At 37.8% G+C, this 12,307-nt stretch overlaps 1 protein-coding gene across 14 annotated transcripts in view; it reads left to right on the top strand.

Annotated features, from left to right (window-relative positions):
* The window catches only part of TCF4 (transcription factor 4), a 344,588-nt gene that overhangs the window by 211,384 nt on the left and 120,897 nt on the right, over nt 1-12,307 (top strand). For 11 of the 14 annotated variants that reach the window (XM_045521494.2, XM_045521501.2, XM_010961328.3 and 8 more), the window contains 2 exons: nt 7,413-7,542; nt 8,029-8,078. In XM_045521494.2, the coding sequence (XP_045377450.1) occupies nt 7,413-7,542; nt 8,029-8,078 (180 nt within the window). The remainder of the gene's footprint in view (nt 1-7,412; nt 7,543-8,028; nt 8,079-12,307) is intronic. The other 3 variants (XM_074355223.1, XM_074355219.1, XM_074355216.1) reach the window with 1 other exon arrangement.

Genomic DNA, 12,307 nt, shown 5'->3' with positions numbered 1-12,307 from the left:
ACCAGTATCAGTAGTTGCAATGACTAATGGAATATATTTATGCTAAAAATAAAACAAAAACAAGAATAGTTGTTTAAGTCCTTGATTCAATCAGCAGCAATAGTTCTTCTGTGTTCATTTCAATATTTAGTGAGCTGTTGCCATGGTAGGTCTCAGTGCTAGGCACACTGAGGAGTTAAAATATGGATGAGTCATTACCCATTTTAACTAGCATGTAAACTAAGTTGGCCCTCATGCCACACATTCTTAAAAGAGAACTTGAGGAGGTAAACTGTTAATGCACATTGGGAGCAGACCCTCTTGAAGCAGGGCCATGCATGGCTCTGGAAGGGTAGTTGGGACTTAAATTCACAATGATTTGAAGATTTCATTATGCATGTTCTACATCTCCAGATAACCTCCATTTCCTCCTGTCACGCGGTAGGCCGTCACCTTATGTTCAAGTTTAGATACTTACCAGGATACTTTATTTTAGTAAATCTTATGCCGCTGGCTATTCAACTTTACATAAGCACCTATTCAAGGTTCTGGGTAGGCAGGATGAATGAAATTCTGTTCCTTGTCCTCCGGGAGGATGGTCTCTATGTGAAAATGGACTTAATGGATTTTTGCTCAGAGAGGAAGGCATTTACAACAACCTTGAAATGGAACCTCTCCCACCCAATGTGAAGAAGACTGACATGTGACAGTTTGCTATTCCTTTATTTTACTAAAATAGCAATCTGGCCAAATATACTTTTCAGCACATTTCTTATAGCCACATGTTTATATTTATAGGAGAAGTGGTGCTAATTCTCTGGTATGTTAACAGGTCTTATTCAGAGTGTTCTATTTTTACTTTGGAACAAAATTGCTGAAGAGAAACATTTTAAGGCAAATAATGATTACAGCACACTTATCAGATTATGTGTTAAATAAACTTCCTGAACTGAGAAGGAGCACAAACTGAAAAGCAGGAAGTTATCTTAAATTCTGTATTGTTTATGTAAGGGTTCTTCAAATCCACTTTTATTGTAGGTTACTCTTTGCTTTTGTGTTTCCTTTTTGCTAGATTTCTACCTTCTTACTAACAAATGTAATCCTCTTTTTAATATGTAATAGATGACCTGGGATTCCAGAATGTATTTTTGGAAACCAAGGAAGGACCTCCTCATTTTATTATATACAATAAATAATGTGGTTTTTTTTTTTTTTTTTAACTTGAGAGGTAGTCAAACAGGTGAACACATAAATCTGGTCAACCCTTGGGCAGTTGTAATTTCCATACCAAAATGCATGAGTTTTTACCTGACTATTACTCTGTCATACATTAAGTAATAGTTACCATGGCAACCTTTGCATCACACTTAAATACAAGGTGTTGTGCATCTTTATAGGAAAAGACAATATATTTGAATTTTCAGATGTTTGGTAAAATATAATCACTACTAAAAGGAATAATTTTGTTCAAGGTCAATTGAATTCTTTGAGAGTTATGCACATTTCCAACTGGAACTATGAAGTGCATTCATTTGTTTTTTTGTGTGTGATGTAATGGGGGAAGATTTAAAAAAAAATAGTACTTGATAAATACCGTAAATAGCAGAAACAAAACTGAACCAAGTTTGATGTCATTTTTCAGTGGCTAATGCAGTAGTAAGAATTTGAACTTACTTAACATCACATGATTGATCAGATTCTGTCAAATATAATGCATTTCTTAGTTTTGCATACCTAGTGGGTTAACCGTGACTAGTCTGGATTTCACATATAGTTGAATTAACGGTAACAGTTTGCTCACACTTACAAGAGCAAAATGAAATGAGCCAGTGACGTCATCCTTGTGGCAGTTCCAGGGAAATGGCCACTTAAGCTGAAATTATTGAGATTGATGGTTGGCCAGTTTTTTATTAAATATGGGGGGAAACTAGCCATTATTGTTGCCAGCATAGCCCTAGGCCATGAGGCTATCATCACTGTTCATCTAGACTGCCATATTTAACTCTTTTTCAGTTTTCTAATAGGGCCTTTTCAAAATTACTATCTCAGTATACACTTTTTATCTGAAGGTGGTGTAGGGCATCTAACTGGCAGTCATTCGCAACTTTTGGGGACTCTTTTAAATAACAATCAGTGGATCGTACTGTGGGACCATGAATTGGAGGAAGGAGAGTGACTAAGTGCTGGACTCCAGCTCTGCTGGATGTTGTACGTATGTTGTTTCATCTGCTCCTGGTAACCCTGCAGTGCGGCTTTTATTATTCCCTTCTTACAGAGGAGGAAAGTGTGCCTTAGAGCAGCTGTATAACTAACTGCCAGTCACATTGCGTGCATGCCTCTGAGCTAGAGTTGGACCTGTCTGTCCAGCCTCAAAGCCTTCCATCTTTCCTTAAAAGGATTTGGATTCAACTTATGCCTTGTTAAGATGTGCGTTATACTTTTAAAGTAGAAATGGAAAACACTGACAAAAGTCCTTAAAAGAAAGTCTTTGCTAAAGGATGATTTCAATAATTTGCATTTCTCTGCGGTACAATAGCAATCTGTTCAGTCCCTGATTATGAAAGTTAGCCTTGCCATCTTATCTTTCTAAGTTTCCCAAGCCCTCTTTTGTTGAAACCAAGCATAGGACCGAAATCAGTATAAACTGTAAAGTGCATCCCTGGACCTTTAGGTATCAGGAATAGACTGTCCATAGACTGACCTTCAGTTTTGAGCTATGAAGTTCAAAAGTGGACAGGTGGAAATATTGTGTTCTTCATTGCCCTTTGGTGCGAGATATATTCTGAGTTGCAGAGTAAGTGCCAACAGCAGCAAAATTATCACCCCCTCCTGCTACTGTAGTAAGTCAGCAATGGCCCTTCTGTGGTCAGAATGGCAAATTCAGCAGCAGCTATTCGACAGGGATTTGCAAAAACTTCCCCATGGCTGTTAGGAATCTTATTCAGCAGTGTCTTTGAAAACCTGATTCCTTGCAGAATTAACTGTGTAGAAATGACCTCAGTTGTGATTTTTTTAAGTGTTTTAAACAAATCTAATTTATAATTTTTCTCAATGTGTATTTCACACTTGACGCTGCAATCGATTAGATAACCTATACATATATAAGTTTCAGAGTGGTTTTGGAATTTTATTTCCATATTAACGTAAAGCCTTCTGAAATTCCTGGCAATAAAGAGTCAGTTCACCATACAAAGCCACTATACATCACTTAGGTTTGTGATGAAAGAATGGAATTGCAGCTGTGTGAATGCTAGAATACCCAAACATGAATTAGACTCACAAGCATTTGGCAATAGTTCAGAAAAGGAGCTTAATCTGGTTTCATCTGAGACTGCTTTTCTCTGTTCTGCAACATCCCCCCAAGATGTTGTGTCTGATATCGGATCACAACGTAATGGGAGTGACGCAAAATCAGAGAAAGCCCTAAGAAACCAGGGGCACATTTGATTTTCCCCAGAGACTTTTTTCCCTTCTACTTCCTCCCCCCCCCAACTCTTAACTCTGAAATTCAAGGTCATTCACCTATTAGATGAATTAATTATAAGGCAAAAAGCAGCATTCATCATACCCTGATCTCACTCATATCTATAATTAAGGGTAAATACAATCTTCCTTTTCAGAAATGTCCCACCCACCCGTTACATTTAAAGTGCTGACTGAAATGAAATAATAGTTCAGAGCAAGATGATTTTAGTTTAACAAGAAAAAAGTTGATCATGTAAGCTGGAAGCAGTTCGTTCTATTTTTGATTACCATTCAGTTATAAATCTAATTTGAGATATAAGCTGCTTTTCTGTTACTCAAGTTTAATTCATGGTTTGCTTTCTTGGTTGCATAAGCAAAGTTCGATGGTTGATCAAGGATGTTAAAAAGCTCCCCACAAAAGCAGTGGGGAGCAGGGTTGAGAATGTGTTCAAAAGATATCCTAAGCCCCAGATCTGGTGTGAAACAAAACGTTTTACTGAAAGGGCCCCTTACAGAGTGTTGCATTTGGCATTGGAGCGGCTATGTTGGGACTGGCTCTTTGCTGAGGAATTGATTGCAGAGGCGGGGGACCCCCAAATGTTTAAGTCTAGCTGACAAAGTCAATAGATTTTATTCTTTGGTTAGGGTATTTTAAGTCTTAAAATTGTTGGTCTTTGGAAGAAAATAAGGAGTGAATAAGGGGAAGAGATTGACGCGTCACCCTGCAGACAGTTAAACAAAATGCTAAAGCCTGGCGTTAAGATTTACAGGTTAGCTCTGCGAGATGCCACATCTTGCTTCCAGTGTTTCCTGGCAGACGAGGGCCGCTCTCTACTGGGACCCAGTGTAACCGCAAAGCATGAGGTTGCACAACATGCAAAACCTGAAATCTTCATAATCCTATTTAAGGCGAAGATGAATCTGCCCATTTTGAAAGGAGACCTTATCTTCCAAACTTAACTTGTATTAAGTATAAATTTATCTTCAGATTTGTATGTATATGTATATATACACACATACATGTATATGCACATGTAGGTGCATTCATGTATAAATGAATGCCTTATCCGTTTTGTGCAATATTTAACTTACCCTATTAAGTTGAACGCCGTTAACTTTTTAAAATTCATAAACTCAGGGTTTTCAGCCGGTGGAAGAATTTGTTTATCTTTCTCAATGCTAAAGAGAGTTAAGTGTGTGACGTAAAGGCCAAACAATAGTAAATGGTCATTGTTCATTTTACAAGCATACTCCACAATAAGAACCCATATATTTTTATCTTCATTTTCCCTAGGGGGAGTGATTAGGGCCTCCTTTAAGTGTGAGGAAACGCTTATTTTTGTATGCTTTAGAAGAATGATTCTATTATCCGAGTGAAAAAGAAAAAGGAACAAACAGATCTAGAAAGCAAGAAACAGGAATGGGCTTTGTCCAAAAAGGAAAAAAAAAATTAGCACGAGCCATTAAATGTTAGCAAATGCTGTCCGCTCTGAGTCCCATGTCACTATACATGGTTCCTGCGGTGGCATGAGACTTGGATGTGTGATTTATTTACAACTGGCCCATGAAATGACTTTCTTTAAAATTAACAACAATCAGGTCACCCACAGCCAGTTAGTTAGCTATCTAGTTATCATTTTATATTTTTTCACAGCTCTGTTGTGAATGCTGCTTAAACACAGTATAGCAAGCCCGTTTGTTGTTAGGTTGACCTATTGAATGCATCTACTTTCCTTGGAGTGAAAACCTTTGCCACCAGGACCAACAAGAATTCAGCACTGGTTAAGCTCATTAAAAAGACAAGAAGGCATTTTAAACCCTATCTGCTGAGCCCTTTTTGGAATATTTCATATTATTTTAGAAAAAGAAAAATGCAGAATTAGAGGTAATGTCTAAAATAGAAAGTTATCAATAATATCATTTCCAGACTCCTCTTTCCATTGAAATGGAGGCTCATTTGTGGATTTATCAAACTGTAAAGAAGGTTGTGATTTCAATCATTCACAACTTTATGGATAGAAATTGCCAAAAAAAAAAAAAACAACGTGGACTTCAGTAAATAAAGACTTTCATTAATAAGATTTAGCAAGAGCAAGATTTCAGGGTGAGATTGTAAAATTTTTAAATGCCACTCCCAAAATGATAAAGAAATCATTTGAGGTCATACTGTTGGAGTCCTGATTTACAGGAAACTATTGCAAAGGGCTCTGTATTTTAGTTTGTCACTGCCTTGCATTTTGAATCTTTTCTAAATTCCAAAGAGGCAGTAATTGAACATGCGGATGTCAGATTTTTATCTGGTAAATGATCCGGTTGTATCAGGTATTTGTGTGGTAAATATTAAGATATTCAAAGTGAGTTCATGCTCACGATAGCCTTCCATCCTAAAATCTCATCCTGGAAGTTTTATTTTCAAGTCATGTTTATTATGTGTCCCTTGAAAAGGTCTTAAACTGGAAGGAGTGAACACAAGCTTGTCAGTAGCCGGTTAGCCCTTTATAGATGGCTCATCCAGCACTCACAAAAATCCCTCGGCATAGAGAGGTTCGCTTTATGAGATTTAGCTATATGGCTGTGCAAAGGAGAGGTTTGAATTTTTGATTTTCCAGCTTATGGGTCATATTTGACCAACTGCTTTCACTAGAAGACACGCCACTTTGTTGAGCTATTTAAGGAATCAAAAAGACTGTCTTAATTTAAAACAAGGACCCTTTGTTTTAGTTGGTGACTGCCTTGTGAAATTTTTCAGTTCTCAGCGGGTTAACCAGGGAACAGGGGCAGAGTCATAATTGGCCTATTTAGAGTATTTTGCATGTGAATAGTGTGTTAGTGAAGCATCCCTAAGTCTGTTGTGAGTGACATGGTGATTAGAATTTAGATTAGGGAAAACACATTCTGTACTTTATCAAGGACACTAATTAGTTCAGTCAGTAAAAGTTGATTACAAGTAACGATAAAGTTAGATTTTTTAGTACTTAATTTTAAAATTTCTTTTATTAAATGGTAAATTTGTACTTAATATAAATGGTAGTATCTCCACTTGTTTTCTTGCATATCAGAATAATTAAAAGAACAATGTGCTCAAGGCAGAGTATAATCAGGCGGTTTATAGATCATGGGTAAGTTTCTATGTAGTTTTTAGAAAATGTAGTACTGTTAGATCATCTTGCGTATGGCGTCATTTTCGAAAGTTGAGTAATTTGTCACGCCAGGATAAGTTAATGATATTTGTGGAAGTTTTCTAGTGCTCAGGTGAATGTTTAATCTGTGGAGATGTGTTTTAGCTTTGGAATAGTCCTCAAGAGGGCATTCTGAAGTCCTCTGATGTGTTCCCGTTAGCTTAGAATACCTACTAGTTCTGTAATTTTGGAAGGTAATGTGAGGATTTGAATTTCCTCCTGGTTCAGTTGGCATTTTTCTCTTCTGGGGGTGCTGTGTGGATTCATGGAAGGTCACGCTGTGCCGATGCAGAGACGCAGGGTTTTCGGCAGAAACGAGCATCTACAGCTCCCCCAACCCCCAACCAGTGTGAGCCGCGGGGAGGGGGGGGCACGTTGTGTGCGTCTGAAAAATCAGGTCCTTCCTGGTTCTGGTTAAGGGGAAAGGCATGAATGGCCCCCAGACAGGAGCCTAACTCTAGATAAAGAAAATGTTAGTCTTCCATAAATGCCCTTTTCTTATCAAATGGAAACGTTTAGTCGTCTTAGAAGATGCAACTGTTGTTTAACAAGAGAATCACCACCGTCTCCCTTGCCTTTCCAAAGTAAAGAACTGAAAATTCACAAACTTTGGGATAGCTCCTTCGACGGCTCTTCGTGTTCTTTTTGTCGTGTTGTGTTTTCATTGTTTCAGCTTAGCAGATGCCGATGCCTTTACTGCGTTGGTTTAAGTGCTAACAATCAGTTGGGGGGGGGGGTGGATGTGCAAAATTAACCTTGTTTGTTTGTTTTTCCTTTTTAACCTTTTAGCAGAGTCTCCTTGGAGGTGACATGGATATGGGCAACCCAGGAACCCTTTCGCCCACCAAACCTGGTTCTCAGTATTATCAGTACTCTAGCAATAACCCCCGAAGGAGGCCTCTTCACAGTAGTGCCATGGGTAAGGTCTTCCTCTGTTTGAATGCCTGATTATTAGTCTTCTTTCTTTCTTTCTTTCTTTTTTAATAGCACCCTCTCAACCTCTCCTCACCCCCCTACCCTGCAAAAAGACGTAATATTTTGCTCAGTTGTCACACTCATGATCCCGGCCTCCCCCCCCCCCCAGTAATACATTGGGTGGATATGTTAACAACTTATAGCAGGGGAACTATTTTGGTGTATGCCTATTTCTTGTTTTCTCTTGGCTGCCCATATAAGGAGCCGCTTTTAAAAAATCAAAAAGTTAAATCTCTTCATTTTTATGAAAAAGGCAGAATTTAATTTCTGCCAGGGTGAAAAGATGATAACAGTGCCGACATTTTGCTAAAGGAACGATGTAAGAAAATCTGGTGGAGTCTAAATGGCTTCGCGATGTAATCTGTTTTCGTTTGGAGCATGGGCGTGCAGGGGACCTTACTGCCTCCTCATTTTTTTTTTTTTTTTCCAGAGGTACAGACAAAGAAAGTTCGGAAAGTTCCTCCAGGTTTGCCGTCTTCAGTAAGTACTGCTTGTTTCCGCTCTGTCTATTATTTATTTCGTTCTGCTTTGTACTGATGCGGACGAGATAGGAGTAAATGAGGTTCCCGCGCGAGAGCAGCACGTTTATCTGGATTGCGGACGAGGTGGGACTGACCTGCGCGTGCAGCCACCTGACGCACGTTGGAGTGATTAATGACACGTCCTGGCAGACGGGGTGGTTGTGTTGATACTCAGCAGGTTAAGCTCTGAAGAGAGCCGTGAAAAGGTGCCTGAAGTTGGAGGAGTTTTACCTGTACAGAGCTTTCAGGAGAATTGAGTATTAGTTTCATGTGTTGGTTAAATTCTTTGTCGGTATTATGATGATTTATGGATTTGCATGCGAAAGGAGATTTGCGGAGAGGATTTAGGAAAAATTTACATGGGTTTCAGCCCAGAGTGCAGGGAGAATGTCTCTATTTTCTAGAGAGGTTACTGGGGAAAGGCTGCGAAGGTAGCTGGATCAGCAGCCATTTGTGTCTGGAATATCAGGTGACAACTGGAAGCCAGCTGTAGCCAGAAGCATTCTGGGTCTTTGTGATACCTGCAGTTCTAAGCAGGGGTGGCTGCTGTCTCTCCAGTTGCCAACATAGCAAAAGTTGGTTGTGGTCACGGCTAAATACGTGATATCTTATTCTTAATTCTTACATATATATTCAAATTTGAGTTCCTAGATAATTTTATTTAATTTTGTTTAGAACTAGTCTGTCTTCTCATAATCTCCCTCTTATGTAGAATAAAAATATAAGTTTCTCTCTTCTCGTTTCTTCCCTCTTTTATCTTTTTCTGGGGGGGAGGTTCTTCCTTCCCCCCTATGATTATATTTATATATAGTTTTAATTTGATTTAATCATGTGTTCTGTAGGGAACTCGTATTCTTTGAAAAGAATGCTAATGAGCTTTATCATAAGTTCTTGTACTCTAAAATAAAATTATACTTAGATTTCTGAAAATAATAATACCAATCAGCACTGGCATATTTGTTTTATTTCATTTTTAATAAATTAGAAGAATAATAGGTTTTGCAAATGTGCGAAGATTAGATTACCCCAAGCACCTGTGTATTTGCCTCGATTTCAGTTCAGCTCATCCAAAAAATTATTAAGCGAATATATCAGGATAAGCCTTATCAAGGAAAAAAAAACAAATTTTGTATGCTGATTATCATAGACTTGGTAATGTTGAGGAAGCATCACAAAATTATCCATAAATAAAGAAAAATGTTGTGTAAATAAAACTGCCAATGGTGTATGAAATAGTCGCTTTGGACTACCAGTAAGTCACTTAAAAACTTACTGGGTGGTTTATGCTTTGAATTTCTCTGTTGTCTTGAAATTGACTAATAACCCTTCAGGTTTTTATAAGCGTATTTCAAGCTTGAAGTTTGTGGTGGATTTAATGTAGATGAAACTTTAGCTTTTAATAGCCTTTATGACAACTTCAAATGATATAGTCCTCACAGCTGTTTACATTTTAAACATGCCTGAACCTAATACGGTCAGTATTAAATACAAAAGGGGACCTTTGAATGCTCTGAAATGATGGAGTAACTCTTTGCTATAAAAGCCATGGAAAACTTAAAGCTATAGGAGTCTGTTTATGTCTCATATTCAAATAAACTTCGTTGATTTTTTTCCAATGCTAAAATTATGGAGAAAATTTCACAATTTCTTAGGAGTGCTTTGGTGTGACATCAGATATTATCTACCCACGTAATCATTGTCAACAACAATGTCTCAATTTACTGTAAAATTTTAAGCATTTCTAGAGAGCTCGCTGGCCACTATAGAAAATTTCACTGGTGTAGTTTTTTTTCTTCGCTGTTAAGACAATTATGTGCTGCTGATTTGATGTCTTATGTTCAGAAATATGAAAGTATCTTTCCTTTCTCCCTGAGTAAATCTAGAACTGGAAATTTAGTTTGTATGATTTAATTTTTGTTTTTTGGTGGTCAGTTTAGGATTTCCTCTTCTTAGAGAATTTATGTTGGCTAAATGTTTTAGTGGTCCTTAAGAAACACGTTGGTAAATAGAGCCTCTTTGTTGAAAGACAAGGAGGGAAATTCAGTTGAAATCAAAAGATCCTCTTTAAAAAATTTTGTTTGTTTTAGCAAGAAAAGTAAGTTTGGTTGATTTTAGAATCCAATCATCTATTTATTGTCATTACTTACATAAGAAATCTCAGCTCTGTTTTAATAGCAATTTAACTTAGTTTATATTAGCTTTGTTGTATGTATTGAGTTGCTTATTACTGATAACAAAATCCACATGCCTTACCACTGCACAAAATATAGATTTCAATTTGAGCTAAAGAGATGCTCTGCATTAGATGCTGGAACACTTTTGCCCCAGTAGATACTATATTTTCACATTTTCAGAACTCGGCCATGCTTAGTCTCCTCTCAAGCTCCAATAAAATTAGGAATTTTTATCCAATAGGAGATACTTCTAAAGCTTACTTCAATATGCATGAATATTTTTGTAACAAAAAATTGGGGATGAGAAAAGGTTTCTTTTGGCAGGATTATGACTAGATAAAGACATTTACATGTTTTCTTCAATACATATTTACCGTGATAAATAGTAATAAATCTGTCACAATCTGTCCTGTCAAGTCACCTCCCCCCCTCCTTTTCAAAGTGGGCCCTTTCTCTTCCTTAACATAAGCGAAGACCGTTTCAACTGTCACGTCTCTGATCAGATATTATTTATGGCACATGCAGGGTTGCAGAGGCTGGATGTCTCTTGCTGCCATTGGGCTGGATGTTCACGGGAGATCAGGAGAATGAGGGGCTTGCCTGGCCCTGTTTTTGAAAATAACTGCAGCATCTGTGGGAGAGAGAAAACATAAGCCTGGCCCAGCATCATGCCATGGCTCTGGCAGGATCCTTGTGTCTGCACTGCGCACTGCATTAGAGACCCTGAGTCACTGCAGAACATGACAGTGATAGGTGGGTGGGAGAGCCAGCCCGCAGGGCCGCAGTGCACAGGCGCAGTGGAGGGAAGGAGGTCTGACCCTCTGGAGAGCAGAGGCCTGTAGGTAGGGCTGGGGTGATAGTTTCTTAAAGGAGAGGCTGTGCGAAATGACAACTATCTAATTGCCCACAAGACCCCGCATAGGAATGCAGATTATTTTCAGGTTCTCTCTTCCCATTTTAGCATGTTGCTCTGATTTTCAGTAACATCTCAATTTCTTATGGCTCTCACCTTCTGATGAGTCTTCAACAGCATAGCTTCGTCCTTTGTGGATGCCGGAATTTATTTTGCCCAATTTCTTGCATCCGCACGTGAACGTGTTGTTGGTTCAATTGCTATACCTCGGTTTTTCTTTTTGAAACCGTATAGCATCTTATATCATTCAACTTTAATGCTCCGTCCAGCAAATTCCATATCTTTGTACAGCATAATCTTCATTAAATCATGAATTCTTGCAGAGAAACGTATACCACATTAAATCATATTTTTGGGGAAAATGACCCACGATGCTTAAAAATTAACATGGAAGCATTAAAATCTAGAGAGCAAGATAATTTTTAGACTGGGCCGTTTAAAAATACTTTTTCCAAGCACACAGGAAAAGCACAGACACAAAGACATTGTCTTTCAGAAACTTTATTGTACCTCCCAATATGTAAACACATAAAGCCTTCATCATTTTATAATTTGGAATGTTTCAAAATGATACACATTTAACTAGAGACTGTTAGCAACTGCAGTCATTCTACTTCAAACATTGATGGAATTTGTCTCTGCTTCTAATCCAATTTTGAAGCTTCAGTGACAATCTTAACTGTCATGCCCAGTTGAAATTCCTGAAACTTCAAAATTCTCTGGAATTACGAAGTTGTGTCCTTACAAATAGTCTATGACCTCTCTTAGTACAAGTTATCTTTTTTTTTCAAACCTCATTTTTCAAGAAAAATCCATTTTTCAAGAAAAATCTATTTTTCCACGTTCAGTTGCAGTTTTTTTTGGTTTGGTTTTTGTATTTAAATTCAGGAGACTCTAACAAGCTTTGCAGTAAGTGGTCAGAGATAATTTTGAACACATGAATTTTAATTTAAGGACAACAATCTACACTATCAAGTACCATAAAGATTCTAAAATAATCTTGGACCCTCTAAGAAAATCTGAGGTGTGAGTTAATCATTAGGGGGATTTGAAAAATAAAAACTCAGTGTGTATGAGGTAGCAGGTTTACCAATTTTCATA

This window comes from Camelus bactrianus, chromosome 30, assembly GCF_048773025.1.
Source record: "Camelus bactrianus isolate YW-2024 breed Bactrian camel chromosome 30, ASM4877302v1, whole genome shotgun sequence".
NCBI lineage: Eukaryota > Metazoa > Chordata > Mammalia > Artiodactyla > Camelidae > Camelus > Camelus bactrianus.
The sequence above is the reverse complement of the archived record's forward strand: the minus strand, read 5'-3'. Positions and strand labels throughout refer to the sequence as shown.